Below are 20,331 nucleotides of genomic sequence, written 5' to 3'. Positions count from 1 at the left end.
CACTTAACACCTTATACTGTTTGACTTGAGGCTCATTTGTTGACCTGACATATCAAATGTGACTTTTTCATTCCGGTGTGTCAAAATCCAGAAATTTTACTGTAGTGTATGTTTAAGTAAAAGTGAATTTGGGTTCCTGACAACAAATGAAGAAAATAGACATTTCCTCCTAGTTCTAAGCAAGTGAATGGTTTAATATGTGAACATTATGTCCTGAAATATGTAAATAACCAAATACTAAGTGAAACTGACCTGAATGTAAATGGGTTTCTTCCCCTTTCACCTCCGTGCCGGGGCTGCTGGGGCCACCCTCCAAGTTTTTCTCTCGGGTTCGTTTTCTGTGGAGTGCAGGCTGAGGCAGTTAGGTTCGTTCATTTTGGGTTCTGTTTGTCATGTTCAGGGATTGCCTTTAAAAAGCTAAAGCTTAGAAGTTCCTGTTCAAGGCTCTGCGGAAACGGATCTGACTGGTATCCATGAGGACACAGGTTTGATCCCTGGCTTCGCTCAGTGGGTTAAGGATCTGGTGTTGCCATGAGCTGTGGTGTCGGTCGCAGATGCGGCTCGGATCTGGCGTTGTTGTGCTGTAGGCTGGCAGCTACAGCTCTGAGAACGTCCATACGCCAAGGGTGCAGCCCTAAAAAGCAAAAGCAAAAAAAAAAAAGTTAAAAGCTTGTGTGTTGGCGATGCAGAGCCCGCTGTGCTCCGAGAGCCCCGCTTTCGTAGTCCCTGGTGCCCACCTCTCCTCCGCAGCACTGACCGCAGGTCTCTTCGTAGTGAGCGTGCCGAGGGAGGAGAGCAGGCACCCATTTGTGTTGTGTTGGACAGGCTGCCGTGTCCTGCTTCGGGGCGAGAGTGCACCTCGGCCCCTTGGGGCTTTTGTGTTGTTGCCACAGTGGGTAACTGAATGAAGTCATTTCTTTTTGCCAGTTTCTTAAAGGTGAAGTCCTAGGAGTAGGATTGCTGGGGCAGAGGGCAAGTGCACTTGTTGTCCTGTTAGATGTGCCTGCATCTCCCACGGGGGCTGTGACGTTCTGCATTCCCAGCAGCAGCGTCTGAGTCCCTGTGTCCCACGTCTTTGCAGAGAAAGGGTGACAGTGAGGTTGTGGGTTTTGCCGGTGAAGACAGGGATGACTCTGTCTGATGGGAACAGATGAGTATACACCCAAGGCTGGACTCAGAGTGAGGCCTGTAAAAGCCCTCCACACAGGGAACGTAACTGGCCACTCTGAGAAATAACCAGGGCGTCAACTCCTGACGCTGGAAACAGACGATTCGAGAAAACGGTGGAGTGATCACCCTACCTCGCTTTTCAAATTGCAGTTCATGAAAACCTAGTTGATCAGGGGACTTTACAGAGGAATCCCTGCAGATATCTGAGCAAGGAATAATGGGATCCAGAGGTCGTGGCCATTTCGTGATCCCCTCGCCCTGGTTCCCAGCTGTCTCAGGACCGCCTCGTTAAGGATCCCCAGCCCCACTGCAGAACTTCTCAGCGCTCAGTCCTGGAATGGGGCCTGAGAGTTTGCATCTCTAACACGTCCAGAGACCAAACCTTGAAAACCACCTGCATGGAGCGATGCCCAAAAGTATGACGGAGGTCACTTGAGGAGAAAGTCATAGGCGGAAAGACTGCCCAGAGCCCAACCACTTCATCCCAGCCAGGGATGTAACACCAGAGCTTTTGCAGAGGAGGGCACGTGTTAGCGCAGGCATTCAACAGCATTTCAACACAAGGACAAGGAATTTAGAGCTAGCACGGGCACCCCTGTGTGCGATGGGTCGATAATAGGGTCAGAGGATGGCTGCTAGAGCTGCAAAGAGATGACGCGTGGGGGTGGTTGCCTCATGGCCTGTCTGCTACTTGTGAGCCAAAAACAAACCTTCCAGCTGTTTTCGTGAGTATTCTGAGACTGAGAAAACCCCTGGAGAGTAGGTGGTCTGGAAACCTACGTTTCTATGGGATTCCACTTGTGAAGGAGCCATGGGACAGAGTATTTCATACTGGAAATGTTTTGTAAAATGTGTCTTCAGGGATTCTAAATGAACCTGCATGTGTTAAAGGAATTGACAAACCAGATAAATTAAAAACAAAAAAGGTCAAGATAAAAAGAAAATAGGATACTACCCAGAGAGCTGTGGATAATGATTATGGACCAAAATAAGCAAAAAAAGTAAGAGATACAGTAAAATATTCAACTCTGTGCTGTCCACTATTTACATTAAGTTCATTACAATTACTTAAAATTCCCATTGGTTAGCCACCCCGATCCATGTCAGGTGTCCAGCTGCGGCCACAGCAAATGGCAGATCAAAAGCAATTCTGTTGTTGCAGGAAGTTCTGTGTCCACAACACGGGTGTGGACTTTGACATGTTTGATAAATCGGCGGCTACTCTGTAAGAAGCCAGAGTTAAATAAAGACTGGAAGCTCATTGGCTTCATACTGAATTCTGGCAAGAATGTTGGTTGGAAAGGAAGTGGGGGTGTGCAGAGACCAGCTCAGCAGATGAGGGCTGAAGAACGGGTGCTGTGCAACCTAAGGAAAAAGTTAACATAAAATGAGACACAGAGACATTTATCTTAATTAAGGGTGGGAACCAGGGGACTCAAGGTCTCAGGGACCAAGGAACCACACCGCTTTTATTGTGCTCTTTAGGATGACAAGTAAGGAGGGGGTTGTAGGTGCAGGATATAGGTTTTTTTTAACTATTTTAAAAGTCACATAGCCGTAGCTGATTAAGCTTTTATTCTGACTTTAGGCATTTAATAATCATTAGCATTGAGGAAGCTTGGCATCAGCTATCTATGCATGGCATTCTAGAGAATCACCACTGTGCTTCTGCAGACTGTGTGCCTAGGTTTGTACCTCTTCTCCTTGCTAATGCATATCCTGCTAACGACCCCTCATAAACCCCTTGGGGCCGTGAGGCTCCTTTTCCTCTTATTCTTTAGATGACACAGCAGGCTGTGCAGCCAGCCTAAATGCACAGGTCTGGCGTGCCTAGACCAGCGCATTATGTCCTCATTCAGCTGATCACATGAATAACTTATGCCTTTAGGTCTTTGTTCTTAAGTCATTTACCAGCACTGTGACTGTTTTTCAAGCAGGAATATGGGGTAAAGTAAGGCAGGACAAGATGGAGTTTTCAGCATACAAAATAGAAGCAAAGAGGCTAAGAAAATATTGTAGAAACATGTCTCGCGACAGGGGTGGGGCAGAGTAAGCCTGCGCTCTGGAATTAGTGCCAGAGGCTGCAGAGAGGAAAATGACAGAAGAGAGTCCTGTGTGCAGATGCCGAGTGGTTCTGTCAAGAAAGTAAACACAGCCATGAGCCAAAGTGGCTTCCAAGGGAAAGCTGCTCAGGTGGACACTGTGTGTGTGTGTGTGTGTGCACAGAGGGTGGAAGAGAGCACGTAACCTGCACGGTCTGCCTCCGTGACTGTTTATTAAAGGCTTACTGTGTGCCGAGTCAGATGGACAAGAGAGGAGGCTGGAAAGTGATAGGGATGCCAGCACCCTATGCCTAGAGAAATTCTAAGGATAATAAGAGGCATTTTCCACTTAGCTGAGAGAAATTAGACCAAAGGAAAGGCTGGGCCAGTATTAGGGAAGTGTTAGCTTTCAGTTCATTTCTCCTCTTCTCCATCCAGAAGCACCATTTCAATGGAAAGCTTAGAACAGACCTGGTTGGGAGGGAATTGAATCCAAGATGGGCAAGGAGATAGTCGAGCACGTCAGTACTTAAGCGGCCGGGTCAGCAGAGGCGGGAGGTGATCTGCCGCTCTTTCTTGGCAGAAAGTGGTCGTTGTAGTTGCTGTACATGTTCCTAAGGTGGTGTCGGGACTCCAGGCAACACCCCCGCCCCGACCCCATGGATGGCAGCAGGCTAAGCCTTTCCTTAGAGCACAGCACAGGTGGCGTGGCCCACAAGTGAACTCGGATTAGCCTGTCAGAGCTGCAGGTTCTTAGCCTTTGGGGCTGAGATGAAAGGCAGGGACTGAGATGGCCTAGTTGTGAATGTACCAGGCTAGTCTCTGATGAATCCTAAATTCATTTGACATATATATTTGATATGTATGTATATATGTGATATAAACATTTACTCATTTGACATATATTGGAGGGGGCGATATTTTTGTTTAAACCTTCATTTTCTAAGTGAATCTCCCTTTTAAGAGTCAGCCTTGGCGTTCCCATTGTGGCTCAGTGGAAGCAAATCTGACTAGTATTCATGAGGATGCAGGTTGGATCCCTGGCCTCACTCAGTGGGTTAAGGATCTGGTGTTTCCGTGGCTGTGGTGTAGGCTGGGGGTCCCAGCTCTGATTGGACCCCTAGCCTGGGAACCTCCAGATGCCGCAGGCGCAGCCCTAAAAAAAAAAAAAAAAAAAAAAAAATTACAAAAAAAACCCAAAGTCAGCCTTCACACCTCTGACATGATGAAGGAGAAGCACAGGCAGACCTGGGCTAGGATCTTCTTGCCTCTTCGATCTTAGGCCAGCATGGTTTTCTCATCAATAAAATGTGCTCTTTGGTACGTTTTCATGCAGTGCTGCTATGAGACTTGTGCACAGTATATTTAAACACTAGGGTAGATTCAGTAAGTTCTTCCCTTGAGTGAATCACTTCCCATTCCTAGAACTCAACAGAAAGCAGGACAGAGCACTTCTGGGCCCCACAGATGGTGCTGGCTGTGGCAGTCCAGGCAGGCTGGAGACTTGGCCAAGAATGGCTAGAGCTGTGACACTTTGGAAGGTGGTCTCAGGACTCTGGGTAACCCCCCAGCCCCACAGATGGCAACTGTCTGTGGCCAGGACTGCAGGCTAAGTCCTGCCCTAGAGCACAGCACAGTGAGATGGCCCACAGTGAGGCCCTCCGGATTCACTGGGAAGTTAATTGCTGAAGTTTCCCTGTACACACTGTACTGGAAAACTTACAAATTGGGTCACGAGATCATAGTTATTTTGTAGTGTGCCAGAGATGGAAGATAAAGATGGATTTCAGAAACTACAGATCAAAGAGTGGTGGAAAATTGTAGAAAGGATTGGTCAACAAGGGATGGGAATGCTTTAGGAGCATAAAAGTAGAAACATTTCTGCAGAAGTTCTGCTGCCATGGGTTAAGGATCTGGCACTGCCCCAGCTGTTGCTAGTATTCTATCCCTGGCCCTGGTTCCACATGCCTCTGACACGGCAGAAGAAAAGAAAAAGAAACTACTTGAATTCACTGGGTCATTAAAAAAAAAAAAAAAAAACCGCGTTGAAGAGGTTTGTAGAGGAATGCTCTATGTGTGCGTCTGAATCAGAATATCTTTTAATCTCTTCAAAGAGTTTAAAGAACTCTCCACCGTATGGTCTGAAGGTTAAAAGAGAGAGAAGAGACATGACAATACGCTGGAGAGTGACTGCGGGTCAGATACAGAGCCAGAGCGCTAACTAGCGGATTCGTGTCCAGGGAGGAACGTGTCAGGTTCCTCCCTGGTGCTCTCCGCAATCTATAAACAGGGGAGGAGGATGAAACAAGTCAGCGTGATTAGACTAGCGCTCAAAGCCCTGACAGGCTGAAACGCAGCGGGAGTGCCCTGAATCTGGGCTTCCCTGCACAGGGTGCGCTAAGGTTCAGTCGGTGTCCAGACTTAGGAGGCGGCGCCTTCCACTGGCCAAGGACACGCTGGTCGCCCATCGTGGACAGCTGGGGACATTTGGGCCCAGCCGCGGGGTGGACTCACGTGCAGGCTGGGCGAGCAGGCGGCGGGCGCTCTTAGATGCCAGAAGGGACGTCGTGTGGTCCCCGGAGACCGGCGCAGGGACGCGAGCTGGGGCGGGGCAAAAAGTGCAGAAAAGCACGGGAATGCCGGGAGCGTTCTTCCCCTCCTTCACAGTCCTTCCATGACCTCGCTTTGGTGCAGGAATGAACCATGCTCAAGGGAACCGCCTCCGCCCTTCATGTCCAACCTGCGCCTCGGGGGAAGGGACTCCCAAAGCGCGTCCTCGACCCAGGGCGGAGCCTGACCTCTGCCTCCAGTTCTGCAGTGCTCTTGGGACCCCCGCAAGCCCGTGCAAAGCGTGGGCGTTGCCTGGCAACCGGGCCGCCACAGGATTGGCCGCGCCAGCTCCGGCGACCGCCCCGGAAGTTGCGTGGACGCCCGGCCCAGTCCAGGTCGAGGCGGAAGTGGAGCCGCCCGGAGCCACCCGCGTCCCAAGGAAAACTCGCCGCACCTCGGCCCATGGCCGCCTACTCGTACCGCCCGGGCCCCGGGGCCGGCCCTGCTGCGGGCGCCGCGCTGCCTGACCAGAGCTTCCTGTGGAACGTCTTCCAGAGGTGCGACCGGCGCGCGGGCGCTTGCGGGCCTCAGTCTTGGGCCCTCCACCGCCCGGTCCCCCCAGCCTCCTTCCCGGCACCCCCCCCCAGCGCCTGCTTCCACCCGCATCCTTGGCCTCTGCCCTACCTCCATCCTACCCCCGCGAGCCTTCCCTCCCCCCCGTTCCTCCGGCCTCCTCTCCGACCTCCTTTCCGGTCCTCCTGCCCCTGCTCCGTCCCACCCCCATCCTTGGCTTCCTGTCCGACCTCCTTTCTGGTCCCCCTCGGCCTCCAGTCCAGCCTCCTTCCTGCCGCTCCCGCCCCTGCTCCGTCCCTCTTCCTCTCTGAGCCCCTCCCGAGATGCCGAGTCGCCCCCGGGGGTTCGCAGCCCCCTTGTCCTGGTCCTGGGCCTCTATCCTCCTGCCTTAACAGCCCGTTCCCGCACTGGGCCTCGGGGGGATGCTTGTTTAGGAGCGCAGAAAGGCAGACTCTGACCGGGCTGCTGAAATGCTAGGAGCCAGGAAAGAAGCTGGGCCACGGCTGCTGGGCAGGTGACCGGTCACCTCAGGGCCTTCTGCTCCTAGGCGCCCTTCCAGCGAGAGAATGATCGAAACTGCAGTGACTCATGGTCGGGGAATGACTTAATTGAGAGAATCTTTAACTGTTTGTGAAAAAGAGAAAAGCTGGTGCAGGTAGAATTCTGATAGGTGGAGGGAGAAAGGCTTGAGAAAGTGGAGAACCTGCTTGGAATTCAGGAGGGGGAGTGCCTAGGACAGGGCAGGAGGCAGGCCCCCCGACTCCCCAGCCAGAGGCGGCGATGAGAAGTGGAGCAGCCGGAAGTGAAAGGCCCAGAGAAGGAGCAGCCAGAGCCAGTGTAGGAGGGGTGCAAGAAGCGAACCTTTGTGCTTGCCAGGTTTTGTTTTTCCAGCACTTTTAATTAAACCTAACTGGTCTTAATTTTGTAGGGTTGACAAAGACAGGAGCGGCGTGATATCGGACAACGAGCTTCAACAAGCACTATCCAACGGTGAGTGGCACCTGGCTGTTCCGACGCCTTGTAGTAAATAACATTCTCCTTCAGCTTCTCTTGCAAGTCATTAAGAATTCTTATCACTGGCCATGGTGGAGGAGCTTCCGGGTTGTTCTGTTGGGTGGTTTCCTGGTTGTTGCGTCAGTGCTGCTCAGAGTCCTTCCTGGTTAATGGGGCAACTGCATGGAGTTGGAAGGCTTGAGAAATGGAGGCGGGTGTTGGTTCAGAGAGCAGCAGGGAGCATCGCTTTGTACAGCAGACATCCTTCACGACCATTGCGTTTCCCTTCTGGAGAGGAACAGCAGGGTCCCCAAGGCACTGATGGGGAAGCCACTGGGGATACTGGAGGCCCTGGCGGTGTGTCCTGGGAGACACTGGTCATCCGGGCAGGATGCGAGGGTGGCAGCCCTTGGTGGCGGTACATGGGGCTCGCTTTTTGCCAGTGGCAGCGTGATTAACCCCTGGAAGTACTATTAAAGACCTTACTTCATTAAATACCCGGCTGTGTCCTCTTCTTAAACCCCTCAGGTGCCACTGTCTTTTCTGATTCTTCTGTTTGTGGTGCCCTTTAGGCCAGAAGAGGGGCTGATTTTGAGAGGCATTGCAGATGTTGAAAGGCTCATCTTTACTGCTGGGAGGCAACTTGGTGTAGGAGGCTGCCTCAAGCATCAGAGGGGAGGTGTTCCTTTATTGCTGCTGGTGGATTTGAATTTACAGGGTAATACAGGTGATGTTTTCACTAGGGGGTGTCAGTGCTGCCTCCAGCTACAGCTCAGCTGCTCCTTACAGCACATTGCTCTTCCTGCTCCGTGAGAACATAATCTTGAACTACTAGCCTGCTGGGGAGATGGAATTTTCGTGGAATTGCCCACAGGATGTTTGGTCCACCATTCCTAAGAAACTGAAATGAGAACTGGTTTAACCCGGGTGTAAGTACATAATGGCCCTCTCACAGTGGCCCTGTAGAGCCGCTTTGCCTGATTGGCCACTGCTGGGAACATGTAAAAACTTGCCCAGAAGCAGGTAGTCACTTAGCCCTGAGGGAGACAGGCGTGGCAGCCCCCAGGCTTCACTCGGGGCGGGGGGGGGGGGGGGGGGTTCTTCTGTAGAGTGGCTGTTCTGTTTTGTTTGTGTCCTGTAAACCTCGAATCTTTAAACCAGTCTTCAAAATTTTTAGGTTAAATTTCTGCCTCGCCAGTACTGAGAGTTTAGATTTTTTTTTTTTTATAGATTTATTTTCAAAGGGTAAAAACACTTGAGACAATTTAAGTACAGTCTAAACAGAATTACTCTGTCCCAGGGAGCAGTGATTCAGGATATGTTCTCACTTCCAGACACATTCCAGCATCTTCTGAGTTTTCTTCAGTGAAGAAAAGGGGTCTGATACTTTATTCATATACATCCTTCTTATCTGCAACATAGTCTACAATTTCCTGTGGGCACGTTGACTTCTCCGCGTCTATATCAGGAATTTCAGACCCAAATTCGTCCTCCGTGGTCATGATAATCCCCACTTAGTCCAAACTGTCTAAGCCCAGGTCTTTCATACAATGGGAGGTTACTGAGCTTTTCGGGATCGGTCTTGTCATAGAGGTTCAAGACGTAAAGAGCACGGTCCTTGACCCCCTCTGATGTCAAAGGGGGCGTGTCACCGTACTGGCAGCACAGCTGTGTAACTCCCCGGGAACCTGTTCAAGCACCCAGGCTGCCTGGGCTTCCGTGGGGAACAGAGTGGTGCTGAGTGGCTGAGCTTCAACCTCCATGGGAAACCTGGGCAGCGATGCAAAGGCTGCGGGCAGACGGTGGACGCAGGTGCAAAGGACACGGGCCGCCACGGCCACACCGACGCAGGATACCCGAGAGTTTAGCATCTTAAGAGGTGAATTTTACAGAGAGACTGAGACCCCTAACACTAGATCCGAGCCACGTCTGCGACCTATACCACAGCCCATGACAATGCCGGATCCTTAACCTGCTGAGCAAGGCCGGGGATCGAACCTGCAACGTCGTGGTTCCTAGTCAGATTCGTCTCGCTCCACCACGACAGGAACTCCTGAGACACTTCCTTTCTTATCCTTTCTCCCCCAACCCACCGTAACTGGAGGGCTATATTTTGCTGTGCTGCAAACCCAGCAAATCTTTACAAATCCTGTTAGGCCTTTCTGCAGGCAGGCAGGTGGGAATGCATCCAGCTCTCTGCCTCCCAGAGCGGGCGGGAGCCCAGGGTGACAAGACGGGGCCTGGGGTGCGCGCAGGGAGGCAGGCACCCCAACCCGGGGTCTCCCACCTGTCTCTTCACCTTGGCGCCCACTGAGTGCCCAGGCGCCCTGAGTTCCCACTTGCCCCGGCTCTGCTCCTCTGCCCAGACTGCCCACCCTTCCTCAGGGATGTGGAAACTCCCGCCTCTGGGCCCCGCGGCACCTTCCTCTTCTTGGACGCTGTCCTTGTCCCCCTCTTCCTGCTGCGTCCCTTTTGATGCTGTCGCCGGCTGCCGGCGCCAGCGAGTGTCCTGGCGGGAGGTGGAGCTGGGCGCCCATGTGCCGGCGTCATGTGTCCTGGCCTCGGCCAGCGATGGCCACACGTCGGTTCTCTTCACTCTCCTGCTCAGGTTCCCAGAGCTGGTGCATGGGAGTTATTTTGGCTTGGTTTTTCTCCCCAGGAATAGGCTTCTCTTTTTACATTAGCACGAGAATATTCAGCTGTTTCAGGGAATTAGCTTAAATAATTCATTTATTTCTGGTGAGAAAACCGAAGCTACAAAATAGCCTGGTGTCTCTCTTCAGATGGATCAATGCCTCTGAGGCCCCTGTTAAAAATCCAGTTGAAACCGTCCTGAAAAAGGCCTCATGGGTCCTGCACACTGAGCCCTTTGTGGGCCTTTTTCCCTGGGAGAGCTTCTGGAAAGTGCTGGCTGGGAGGTGGCGGTTAGGGGTGTGGAGAGAGACAGGACTGTCTCGCCTTCTGTTTGAACATGTCACAAGCTGTCTTCAGCTAGGAATTTTTAAAAAAATTTTTATTTTCACATGGTTCCTTGAAATTGGAGGAAATTAATTTTGCTCGGGCTCCCATTTTGTGCTTCTATAGGTTTGCATTAATGTATTGCTATGTTTTGAGAAGGCAGTTTTTAACTGGACTTTAATTAAAAATAAGTCATACATTCTTTTTGAAAAAAAAAATTTTTTAATCAAGATAAACTTCAGCTCTTTGGGGACCCCCAGTTGAGAAATCAGACCACGTAAGCTGACAGTTCCCTGCCGTGCCTGACTGTCCCTTGTCACAGGCCAAGCGTAGTGAGGCAGGGAAGGGCCTGGGGTTTACCTTCCTCAGCTTCCACCTGCCATGCTCAGAGCCTGCACGTCCCCGAGGAGGGCCTGTGTGACGCCTGGCTCCCTCCTGCAGTGCTTGTCCCCCACCTGGATAGCTCGTGCTAACTCGTGCTAACGGTGCAACTGCGGCCAACGCCTTCCTCTCCCAGGTGCCAGGAGCTCCCCTGGTTGACGACACGGGTGAGGTGTGGTCACAACTCCTGATGGGGAGTTGGGGCGCCCTGTGCAGCTCTCCTGGAAGCGGTGCCTGGTCTCTCCAGACTTCTGCCTGTGCCTTTTCCCTCTGCTGATTTTAATCTGCTTTTGCTGTAACAAACCGTGACTATGAGTTTTGTGAGTCCTATGGAGTCCTCAAGCCTGGGGCTGGTCTTGGGGCCCAGCCAGTCTGTCTGCTCTTCCCAGAAACTTGGGCGGTGGTAGAAGTAGAGGGAGGTGGGGCCGGGCTTTTCTCCACAACCGCGGGCAGGTCACACTCTGGGATGGCTGGAGGTCTAGCCCCCTCCCCGCCACCCAGGCCCATGTCCACCAGGCCCGCATCGCTGGTACAGAGCTGGAGACATCGCTGCCGGTCAGTCAGTACTGAGTTCACAGAGCTTGAGTTGTTTCTGATTTTCATTAATATAAATACTGTAGTGATTTCATAGAACAAGTTTCTAGACGTGGCATTGATCAGATCGCTAAGGGGATTGACCGGAAAGGCCATATTTCTAGTCATGGCTCTTTGAGGCCGCAGACAAAGGGCACTGGTGCGACACAAAATTCACGGTCCTTGGAGAGGCAGCAGAGTCCTGGCAAATCCGCGTGACCCTGCAGGGCTGCTCAGGCCCCTGGGTGCGTGACTCGCTCCCTGGCGGAAACGTCCCAGGTCTGATGCAGTAAAGTGTACGGAGATCTCCAGCGATGCTGATAAAAAGTCTGATTATTTTCCCCAAAGATTCCGGGCGGTCAGGTATCACAGTGTGTATCCGCTGGATGCTGTGACGACGCGGCCTTTACGGTTCTCTGGACTCGGGTGGCCCAGATGCCGTGGGAAGGCAGACGTTTTGGAGAGTAAAAGACAGTGTGTTGTCACCAGGCAGATGGGGTTTTCCTCTTTGGGAAGCGGTCACATTGCCGGGTGTTCAGGCCTCCTGTGTGGTTGCGGCCTGGGACGGAGGGCGGGAGCGAGGCCAGGAGCTGCCTCTGGTTCCCAGGCTCCCTCCGGTCAGTGGTGGCTCGGCTTCTGTGGGGACAGCGGTCCGCACACGAGCAGCGGGGGTCACAAACGGGGACGGAGCGCCCCCTCTTCCTGGGCTTCTGTGAGTGTTGGCTCTCAGTAAGGCCTGCTCCGGCCCCCCGTCCACCTGCCCCTGGAGATGCCCTCCCAGCATGCGGAGCCTGGTCCATAGGGGCAGGGAGGCAGCCTGACGGCGGGCGGCCTTTTCTAAACAGAGGCTTAAGGGGAGCCGGGGTTTGAGCTCAGAGTGTGCATGTGTTTGGGGGCCACACTGGATGCTGTGAGACGGAGTCAGGGGCGTGCTCCGGCTGCGGCCAGAGACAGCCCTGGACGTTGCGTCTCATGAGGGTGGGGGACCAGGCTGCGGGGGGAGGAGGGACGTGCTTTTATGCAGGGTCGGGGGGGAGCTGCTTTCCCTGCACGCAGAAGCTTTGTTTACTACGTGTTGCAGTGAGTATACAAATTAGTAAAGGTGCAGGTTGCTCCAAAGACAGATTCTTGGGCATAAAGGCAGCTGGTAAACAGTCTAAATTATTAAATCTCATGAGACTCAGCAGTCGCCTTGATAACCACTCGGTAACACCCATTACCATTCGGAGGTGAATCGGGGAAAATATCCCACCTTTTCACAATTTCAAAGAAAATGGTCCAGCGCCCGGACTCTGATTTAGGAGGAGAAGTTACAGCATGGCTCGCACGGGTCCCTCCACGAGCCGGTGTGCGGGGCGCAGTGTGGGTGACCAGCCCCAGGAGCGCTGGGGCCCTTGTGGGGGTGGGTTCTGAACGTTGTTGATGACATAAGAAAGCTAAGTGCCATCTTCTCACCTTACCTGGTGGCTGTGTCCCTGGAAAGCTCAGGGAGTATTAAGTAATCGTCCTTGGCTATACAGTGAACAAGAGAGCGCTTCCAGGCAGGTCTTCAGGAGCAGCCTTGAGGCTCTGGCTGGACCCGAGGGAGCCCCGGGCAGGACAAGCAGGACCCTGACTGACCCCTGGTCCCTGGACAACATCCCCTCCTCAGAGGCTTGGCTCTGGGGCCCTCGTGTTGAGAGCTAATGACTTCCTTTCTCTGGCCTCTGGGGTTTCAGACTGGGAATTCGGTGTTTCTTCTTTCTCACTTCCTGCTGTTTGTTTTCAGGCACCTGGACTCCATTCAATCCAGTGACCGTCCGGTCGATCATATGTAAGTAAGGGCAGCGCCGTCTGGCCTGTGCAGAGACACATGTGGCCACTGGACACAGTTGTGCCGCTTCTGTCTGTGCTTCCGACCTGCTTTCTCTGGAGCTCCCGCCCAGCCCAGCCCTCCACTGAGCCCTTGTGTTCAGTTGGCTGTCTGGCCCATCCTTCGAGTTTTTAGTTCTGAAGGTGTCGCATACTTGTGGGACCAGCTCGTTCCATGCACAGTCCATCCTGTGTGGCTGTGAAGTCTCACTGAACGGAGTGGACCCTCAGGGGCACTCAGACCACCTGGAAAGGGACCAGATGCTGTATTGCCTTCTCCTTGCAGTGTTTCCCACCAAGTTTTTACTTACGCCTCTGTAGCTGTTCTGCCTGCAATTATATGTAAATGCAGTTCTAAGTGCTTTCTGATTTGGACCTGGAGTTGGGGGGGTGGGTTTTAATGAAAGGAAGGTCTTATTTTAAAAATATCTAGAAATTCCCATCATGGCTCAGCAGAAACGAATCTGACTAGTGTCCATGAGGATGCAGGTTCGATCCCTGGCCTTGCTCAGTGGGTTAAGGATCCAGCGTTGCTGTGAGCTGTAATGTAGGTTGCAGACATGGCTCGGATCTGGCATTGCTGTGGCTGTGGTGTAGGCCAGTGGCTACAGCTCAGATCATAGATTCCCTAGCCTGGGAACCTCCATATGCCGCAGGTGCGGCCCTAACAAGACAAAATAAATAAGTAAATAAATATTGAAAGCCAATAGTCTTTATTTTTGCTGGCGTGGGCCTCCCTTGACAGGGGAGTCTTCTGAGCTCCGAGGGGCCTCTGGGGTCAGAGGGCGTGTTCTAGGCCCAGAACCCTGATCTGGGAGGGTGGGGCAGCCCCTCGCCTCCTGCGCAGAGCTTCCTTTCGGAAAGCGAGAGCTCTCGCCGTGGTGCGCCGTGTTGTTTCGCTGTGGCTCCACCAGCATGTTCGGCTTGCACGTCCCTTTTCACAGCCAGCTCGTGGCCGCCTAGTGGGACCTAGGGCTGCGGCTGAGACGCGCTCACAGCCTGCGGGGCCGGGTGGTGCCTCTGCCCTGGTGGCTCTTCCTGATTCCCGCCCTTTCGTCCCAGCCATGTTTGACCGCGAGAACAAGGCCGGCGTGAATTTCAGCGAGTTCACTGGCGTCTGGAAGTACATCACCGACTGGCAGAACGTCTTCCGAACCTACGACAGGGACAACTCAGGCATGATCGACAGGAACGAGCTCAAGCAGGCCCTCTCAGGTTTCGGTAAAACGCGTGTCTTTCTGCATAGCTGGTTCATTTTGGAGCCGAGGGCCATACATTTTGTGCTTTAGGCTTTTAATGCAATGAAACCTTTGCTTTCATCACACAGATTTGTATTTTGATATTATTTATAGCACGAAGGCTTATGTTTGACTTGGAGACTTTCATCCAAAATGAGACAAGGGCTATGCAGTGGTTTGTCTTTGGTGGAGTGGAGTGCGATGGCCCGGCACACTGGGCATGAGGCTTTTGAAACACTGGACGTGAGCGTGTGGAGGTGGCACAGCGTCGGGCAGCTCGCTTCCCGGTGCGTGAAAATCCACAGGGAGGTGGCCAGGTGCCCACGAGAAGCGAGTCTGGGTGGCGTGGGCGTGGGCGTGGAAGCTCCCATTCTCAGCTGCACCTGGGCACGTGTGCCACACGCACACCAAGCGGTGAGCAGTGTTCCAGACGCCTTCCAGAGCCGTCAGCGGGCCTGAGGGCTTGAGTCTGAAGAGGGACTGTGCTCCTTACACCAAGGCTCATTCGTTGGAGGTGTTTCCGCGTGGCCCTCCGTTCGCGGCCCTCCTGTCTGAGGACTGTGTACTTTGTGCCAGGTGTCCGGGGTTTTAGTGACACAAGGTGCACCCGAGCCCCGGGGGTCTCGGGGGGCTACTCCTGCCCTCTCTTCCTTGGGGAGGGCTCTGCGGCTGTCTTCTCCGCCCTCTGCCTCTGGGGCCCCCCGGCAGGTTTGTGTTGTGACCCCCCCCCAGGCTTGGGTCAGGGTTTGGGCAGGACGTTGACCTCGGGTTCTTTGAAGAGGAACCGGGCGTGTAGCCGTGACCTTGCTGTGCCCAGAGCGGCGGCTGGAACCTGGATCCTGGGAGTCACGTCCAGTCCAGTGGCCTCAGGTGTCACCCAAGCGGCGCCTTCTGTCTCACTTAGTGCCCATGACCTGTGGGTCCTGGGGGCTCACGGAAATGCTGAGGGGACAGGCCCTGGGCTCTCAGGCCTCCGAGTCCCGGTCAGACCCATGTCGCTGTGGCTGCCTAAGCCAGCAGGGCTTTGACAGGGGACTCCACCTGAAGCTGGGGACCCTCCACTCCCGCATCTCTCGTTCCAGCTGTTTTCCACCCTCCCGCCGCCACGTCTGCTCTGCCCCCTTTGCGAGCTGCCCTCCTCGCCTGGCTCTGCCTGGAGCGTGCCACGGCCCCGCAGGCCTGTCTGCGGCTGAGTTTGGCCCCAGGAGCCCCCTCCCTTTTCTCATGCCATTGGCTGCTTGTCCACCCGGGCAGTGTCCTGATCCGGACCTGTCCTCTGCCGGGTTACTGCTGGCATCCGGCCTGCTCCCTGGCGCTGAGAGGGGTCCTTGGGTGCCTCGCTAGTTTGTAGTAAGCAGGACCTGCTCCATCCCCTGCTTTGGAGGGAGGAGCGGCCCGGAGGTCCAGGAGTCCAGCGCCGGCGCAGCCCTTTCTGCTCTGGAGCTCTGGGCTCCCTGCCACCCTGTCTCTGTCGCTGTCTTGTCTGTCCTTTCCCCGTCTGGGCAAGAGACCATGGCACGGCGCTGGCTGGACAGGCACAGGAGCGGGCAGGAGTGAGGCGGCCCTGGCCAGCACCGCTGTCTCCAGCCAGCTGTGGGGAGGGGGCCCTGGGTGAAGTCACAGGGTGTGGAGCACGCTGACCACTCTGGAAGGTGCTGTCACTTGTTTGCACGCGTGACTCTGTTCTGGTAAAGTGATACTGTGCTCCTGCGGCTGATTAACTGTGACGTTCGCTCAGACAGTAGCTGCGCCTGCCCTTGCAAAGACTCCAGCCAGACCGAAACCAGTAAAAATGTTTTGGCACCTGGATCTTGTCTCCTGAATAAGTAAGGCTCCCGTGGCCACACTGGTGGTGGGGGCGGGGGGGGAAGGACGCAGTGTCCTGGCTCAGAGCAGCCGGGACGTCTGTCCGCCGTCAGCGCCACCTCAGCTGGAGGCCTTCCAGGACGCTCAGTAAGTTGGGGGCGGCGTCGTGACTGCCACAACCCGATGACCCTTTGGGGCCTTGGTCTGTGTGAGGCCGCCTCCAGGTCCCTGTGCTGGCCGATGTGCGCAGTGGCTGTCACGTCATCTCCCGCTGCCTTAGGTTTACGTTCTGGTTCATTTGGGAGCCTCCGTGAGGTTTTGCCTTTCTAATAGTAACAGAGTTATTCGAGCTTCGCCTCTGGGTTAAAAACGTGGTAGGCGTCTCCAGTGGGGGCTTTGAAGAAGGTGAGCTCCACCGCATTCCAGAAGACCCCATGGGGTGAAGTGTTGGCTCCCCTCAGTCACCCTGCAGTGACCCTGGTCCTGCCAGGAAGGGGCTTCGGGTCTCCGAGCCCTGCCACCTGGTGGGGCTGGGATATCGCAGCCCAGGGGCCGTGTGCTTCAGTGCCTTGCGGTGAGCTTGCACCTGCTCCTTCTCTGGACCCTCCGTCCTGTGCTCTCAGAGGAGGCGCAGGCGGGTCTCTGGCGGAGCGTGGGTGTTGACGCGCCTCCCTCCTCCAGGGTACCGGCTCTCCGACCAGTTTCACGACATCCTCATTCGGAAGTTCGATAGACAAGGACGGGGACAGATCGCCTTCGACGACTTCATCCAGGGCTGCATCGTCCTGCAGGTACCCGTCTTCGTGGGGCGCAGACCTGGACTGCGGAAGGGAAGGCGGGGGAGGCCGGAGCGGCGACCCCTCACCCGGATGTGCAGTTCGAGGGGCCAGACCCGTGAACCTGGTTCTGGAGCTGGAGATGGGTGCTTTTTGGAGAAGTAGCCAGTTGTTCTGTGAAGTGGAGGTTAGACGGCAGGGCCCTCCTCCCCGGGGGCACCCGGTTAGTTGGAGGTGTCAGCGTGTGTCCGCTTCCAGCTCCTAGACTAACGGGATCTCAGGCCCATGAGAAGCTCAGGTGCCTCTGCCAGGTGCCTCTGCCAGGCCATGGGCTGAGCGCAGACCAGCCAACCTGCCACTGGCCGTCGCCACTGGGCCCTGGGACTGGGAAGGGAGAGGAGGAGCTACACCACCGGCCCCACATCAGAAGCCCTCGGAAGTGTTTTCCTTCATTTGACTCTTGCCAGAAAGAAAGGTTTTGAAAATTGGTTTTTTTACAAAGCAACATGGAAATTTATAGAAATCTTGGGAAAGTAGAATTAAGGGTAAAAAGGGAAAGCACTCTCTGAAAGTGACACGGCCTCGCAGACAGAGAAGGGCTTCTGGTTGCCGGTTGGGAAGGGCTCCAGGGAGGGATGGAGCGGGAGGCCGGGCTGAGCAGGCGGAAGCTCCTAACGCGGGGCGGATAAACAGCGAGGTCCTACCTCGGAGCACAGGGAGTGCTCCTCAGCATCCTGTGCTAAAGCGCCACGGGAAAGAATCTTTCCAGAGAGAGAGAGGGAGAGAGAGTGTGAGTGTGTGTGTGTGAGAGAGAGAGAGAGAATCACTTTGCTGGGCAGCTGAAATTAACACAATATTGTGAATTAACTGTACTTCAATTAAAATAAAACAGAATAGAATAAGTAGAAAGGGCAATCACCCATTGTCTCCATTGGGAGGTACCTGCTGCTGGTAACTTGTGTGGTTTGTTTCACACCAGCGTTTATTTATCTATTTTCATTATAGCTGGTTTAGAGTGTCAGTTTTCTACTGTACAGCGTGGTGACCCAGTTGCACATACAAGTATACACTCTTTTTCTCACATCGTCGTGCTCCATCGTGACTAGACATAGCTCCCAGTGCTACACAGCAGGATTTCATTGCCTGTCGACACCGGCATTTCATTCCGAAGCTCCTGGATTACACCTGCGTGGACCGTCACCTGTGTCAGCCCGTTTATTCTTGGCCGTCAACCTGCCCAGCACAGGAGGGGTGGAACTTGGGGCCCCGGGGAGACGGGGTGCCATTGGCATGGCTCTTGGGCCAGGCTCTAGCCTTGCCCTCAGCTCCTCAGTGGGCAGACAGGTGACAGCCAAGGTCACGATGAGCCTGGGCCTGTCTTCTCCTGTTGGTAGGAATCTTCAGAGCATCTCGTGGTCCCCCAGCGCCTGTCATTTGGTGGCACTTGCTGACCATTCCTGCCGTCCGCCCTGCTGCCTGGTGGCCAGGCTTGTGAACAGACAGGGAGCCTGGGGAGCAATCAGACAGGAGGAGGAGGGCAGGCGGGTCCTGGCACAAGCTGGCACAAGGAGACCCTGCCCTTCCTGCTCTGCAGCCGGGCTTCCCTGCTGGCGGCAGGTTCTAGGGAGGAGCCCCAATGGGGGCTGGTTTCCCTTTGTCCTCAGTGGCCTCTGGCCAGAGCAGAGATGAGCAGCCAGGGAGGCCCCCCCACTGCAAGGCCTTAGAGTAGGAGAAAGGTTCTGGGCAGAGGTGCTAGCCTCTCGCCCCGGCATCCTGCCTGGCCCCCATCTCCCTTGATGGACCGGCCTGGCTCAGCCATGGTCAGGGACACTGCCTGTGCCTCCCCGTGCTGGCTCGGTCAGAAGTAGGGCCTTGGAGACATGAATGAGTCTGAAACTGGGTTCCTAACTGTCTCTTTACCAGATGTGCTCTCTTCCTTCTGTTTGGTAAGTATTGGATCTAAACACCTGTTGTTTTTCCTCAGAGGTTGACAGATATATTCCGACGCTACGATACGGATCAGGACGGCTGGATTCAGGTGTCATATGAACAGTACCTTTCCATGGTCTTCAGCATCGTATAGTGCCGGTCTCCTGCAGACACCTTTGTGACTTGGGGAAGAAAAGACTGGAAATGCCAAATCTCTTACCTTTAACCAAGGGAGCACGGATGCGGTTAGACAACTGTCCTTCCTTTAGATTTTGTATAATTAATACCTGGGGACCCAACTGTACATATGCGGAGAAGCTGGTTAATGTTTCACAGTGCTCGCAGCAATTAGGTCATTGCTCGGATACACACATTAGACTTGAGACTGTTTAACTGTGCCACGAGTGCGGCGAGATACAGTAACGTATCAGGTATTGTGCATGCAAAAACTCATCATGTGCATTTCTAGAAAGCTGCCGTTCTAGAGTGGAAATCAGCAGTAGGGATTTTAAATAATGTGGAACTTGCACAGGAAGCTGCTCATGTGCCTTACTTTTTAAGAGGGTTTATTGTGTTCATTTGAATATGCAGCGTCAGCAATAAAGCACATGCCCTGAGCCCTCGTCCCGTCTTGTCTCGGCTGCGCTCCCTGGAGCTCCAAGGGGCCCGGCAGCCTCCGGGGTCTCCGGCTGCCCTCCTCTCTAGCAGCAGTGGGTTTGGTTTTGTAAAACTTCTTTGGACATACAGATCCAGATTTGGTTCCCAGGGGAGTGGGTTTTCATTCACTTTCTAAGGATGCAAATCTGCTCTGCGATGGTCTGTTCATTTCCATTTTTCACACAGGAAAGCAGAGCGAGAGGTGCGGCCAGTCCCTGGCGGGCCTGTGCCTGCCCTGTGGGATGGCTTTAGGCCCCTCTGTCCCTCCTCAAAGTGAACCTTCCCAAACCACCATTCAGGGCGGGGCTGTGTTGGGCTTCTGAGTAGGTGTCCGTGGCCTACAGATGGGGCCGGGCCATCAGAAGTGTTTGTCTTCGGGGTCCGTTTGGGGACTTGTACTCTTTGGGGTTAGGCGCCCGGGGAGCTGGAATTCTCGTCCGTGGTGTCTGTGATGAGAGGGCATGTCCCCGACCACAGAACGCGGCCTTGTGAGCTCACGCCCTGGGTCCCGGGTCTCTGGATCTCCCCTCCTTCCCCTTGGGAGTCTGTGGCCTTGGACACACTTGTGAGGCCTGGCGCAGGATCCCAGGCTCCACTCCACGGAGGCCAGTCTCCCACTTGCAGGCTCTGAGAGGCCCTCCCCCCAGAAGCCCAATCACTGACACTGGAGACCTGGGACAGCCAGGTGCCGAGGTGGAGGCAGCTGCTCCTAACTGGTCCAACACAGCCCACGCCCAGGCTGGCCCTTGGTCGCCTCCCTGCCCGCTTAGATGGAGGTGTAGACGGTGGGGTCCCCATTTCCTGGGTGACCCAGTGGGATGGAGGTGTAGGCAG

The 20,331-nt window shown here is 54.4% G+C and overlaps 1 protein-coding gene, 1 long non-coding RNA gene and 1 pseudogene across 5 annotated transcripts; 1 reads left to right on the top strand and 2 right to left on the bottom strand.

Moving 5' to 3' along the window:
* Positions 1 to 90: 90 nt before the first annotated feature.
* On the bottom strand, positions 91 to 5,977 carry LOC146395723 (uncharacterized). The gene is made up of 2 exons (XR_014830832.1): positions 5,727 to 5,977; positions 91 to 2,535 (listed from the first exon to the last, which is right to left on the bottom strand). It is a non-coding gene; the product is annotated as an uncharacterized LOC146395723 (long non-coding RNA).
* Positions 5,978 to 6,177: 200 nt separating this feature from the next.
* PDCD6 (programmed cell death 6) lies at positions 6,178 to 19,457 on the top strand. 4 transcript variants are annotated; one of them, XM_021076934.2, is made up of 6 exons: positions 6,178 to 6,319; positions 7,264 to 7,325; positions 13,009 to 13,053; positions 14,154 to 14,306; positions 16,817 to 16,926; positions 18,896 to 19,457. In XM_021076934.2, exons 1-6 carry the CDS (start codon positions 6,225 to 6,227, stop codon positions 18,992 to 18,994), a joined length of 564 nt encoding a protein of 187 aa, XP_020932593.1. In that variant the 5' UTR covers positions 6,178 to 6,224; the 3' UTR covers positions 18,995 to 19,457. The 4 variants fall into 4 exon arrangements, with proteins under 4 accessions (XP_020932593.1, XP_020932592.1, XP_084857876.1 ...); XM_021076933.2 differs by having other exon boundaries at positions 14,154 to 14,312; XM_085001750.1 differs by lacking the exon at positions 6,178 to 6,319 and adding an exon at positions 6,569 to 6,849.
* Positions 8,633 to 9,345, bottom strand: LOC110257295 (acyl carrier protein, mitochondrial pseudogene; annotated as a pseudogene).
* Positions 19,458 to 20,331: the final 874 nt, after the last annotated feature.

This window comes from Sus scrofa, chromosome 16 (genome assembly GCF_054392235.1).
Source record: "Sus scrofa isolate SSC_HxYL_T2T_F1_AM1 chromosome 16, Sscrofa_HxYL_maternal_Yorkshire_Landrace_v2.0, whole genome shotgun sequence".
In the NCBI taxonomy this organism is placed as follows: domain Eukaryota; kingdom Metazoa; phylum Chordata; class Mammalia; order Artiodactyla; family Suidae; genus Sus; species Sus scrofa.
The sequence above is the reverse complement of the archived record's forward strand: the minus strand, read 5'-3'. Positions and strand labels throughout refer to the sequence as shown.

Bases quoted from the DNA above. Each gene is read 5' to 3' on its own strand.
- PDCD6 (XM_021076933.2), top strand. From the start codon at position 6,225: ATGGCCGCCTACTCGTACCGCCCGGGCCCCGGGGCCGGCCCTGCTGCG. The intron at 6,320-7,263 runs GTGCGACCGGCG...TTAATTTTGTAG, and splicing joins CTGTGGAACGTCTTCCAGAG to GGTTGACAAAGACAGGAGCG. The intron at 7,326-13,008 runs GTGAGTGGCACC...GTTTGTTTTCAG, and splicing joins TCAACAAGCACTATCCAACG to GCACCTGGACTCCATTCAAT.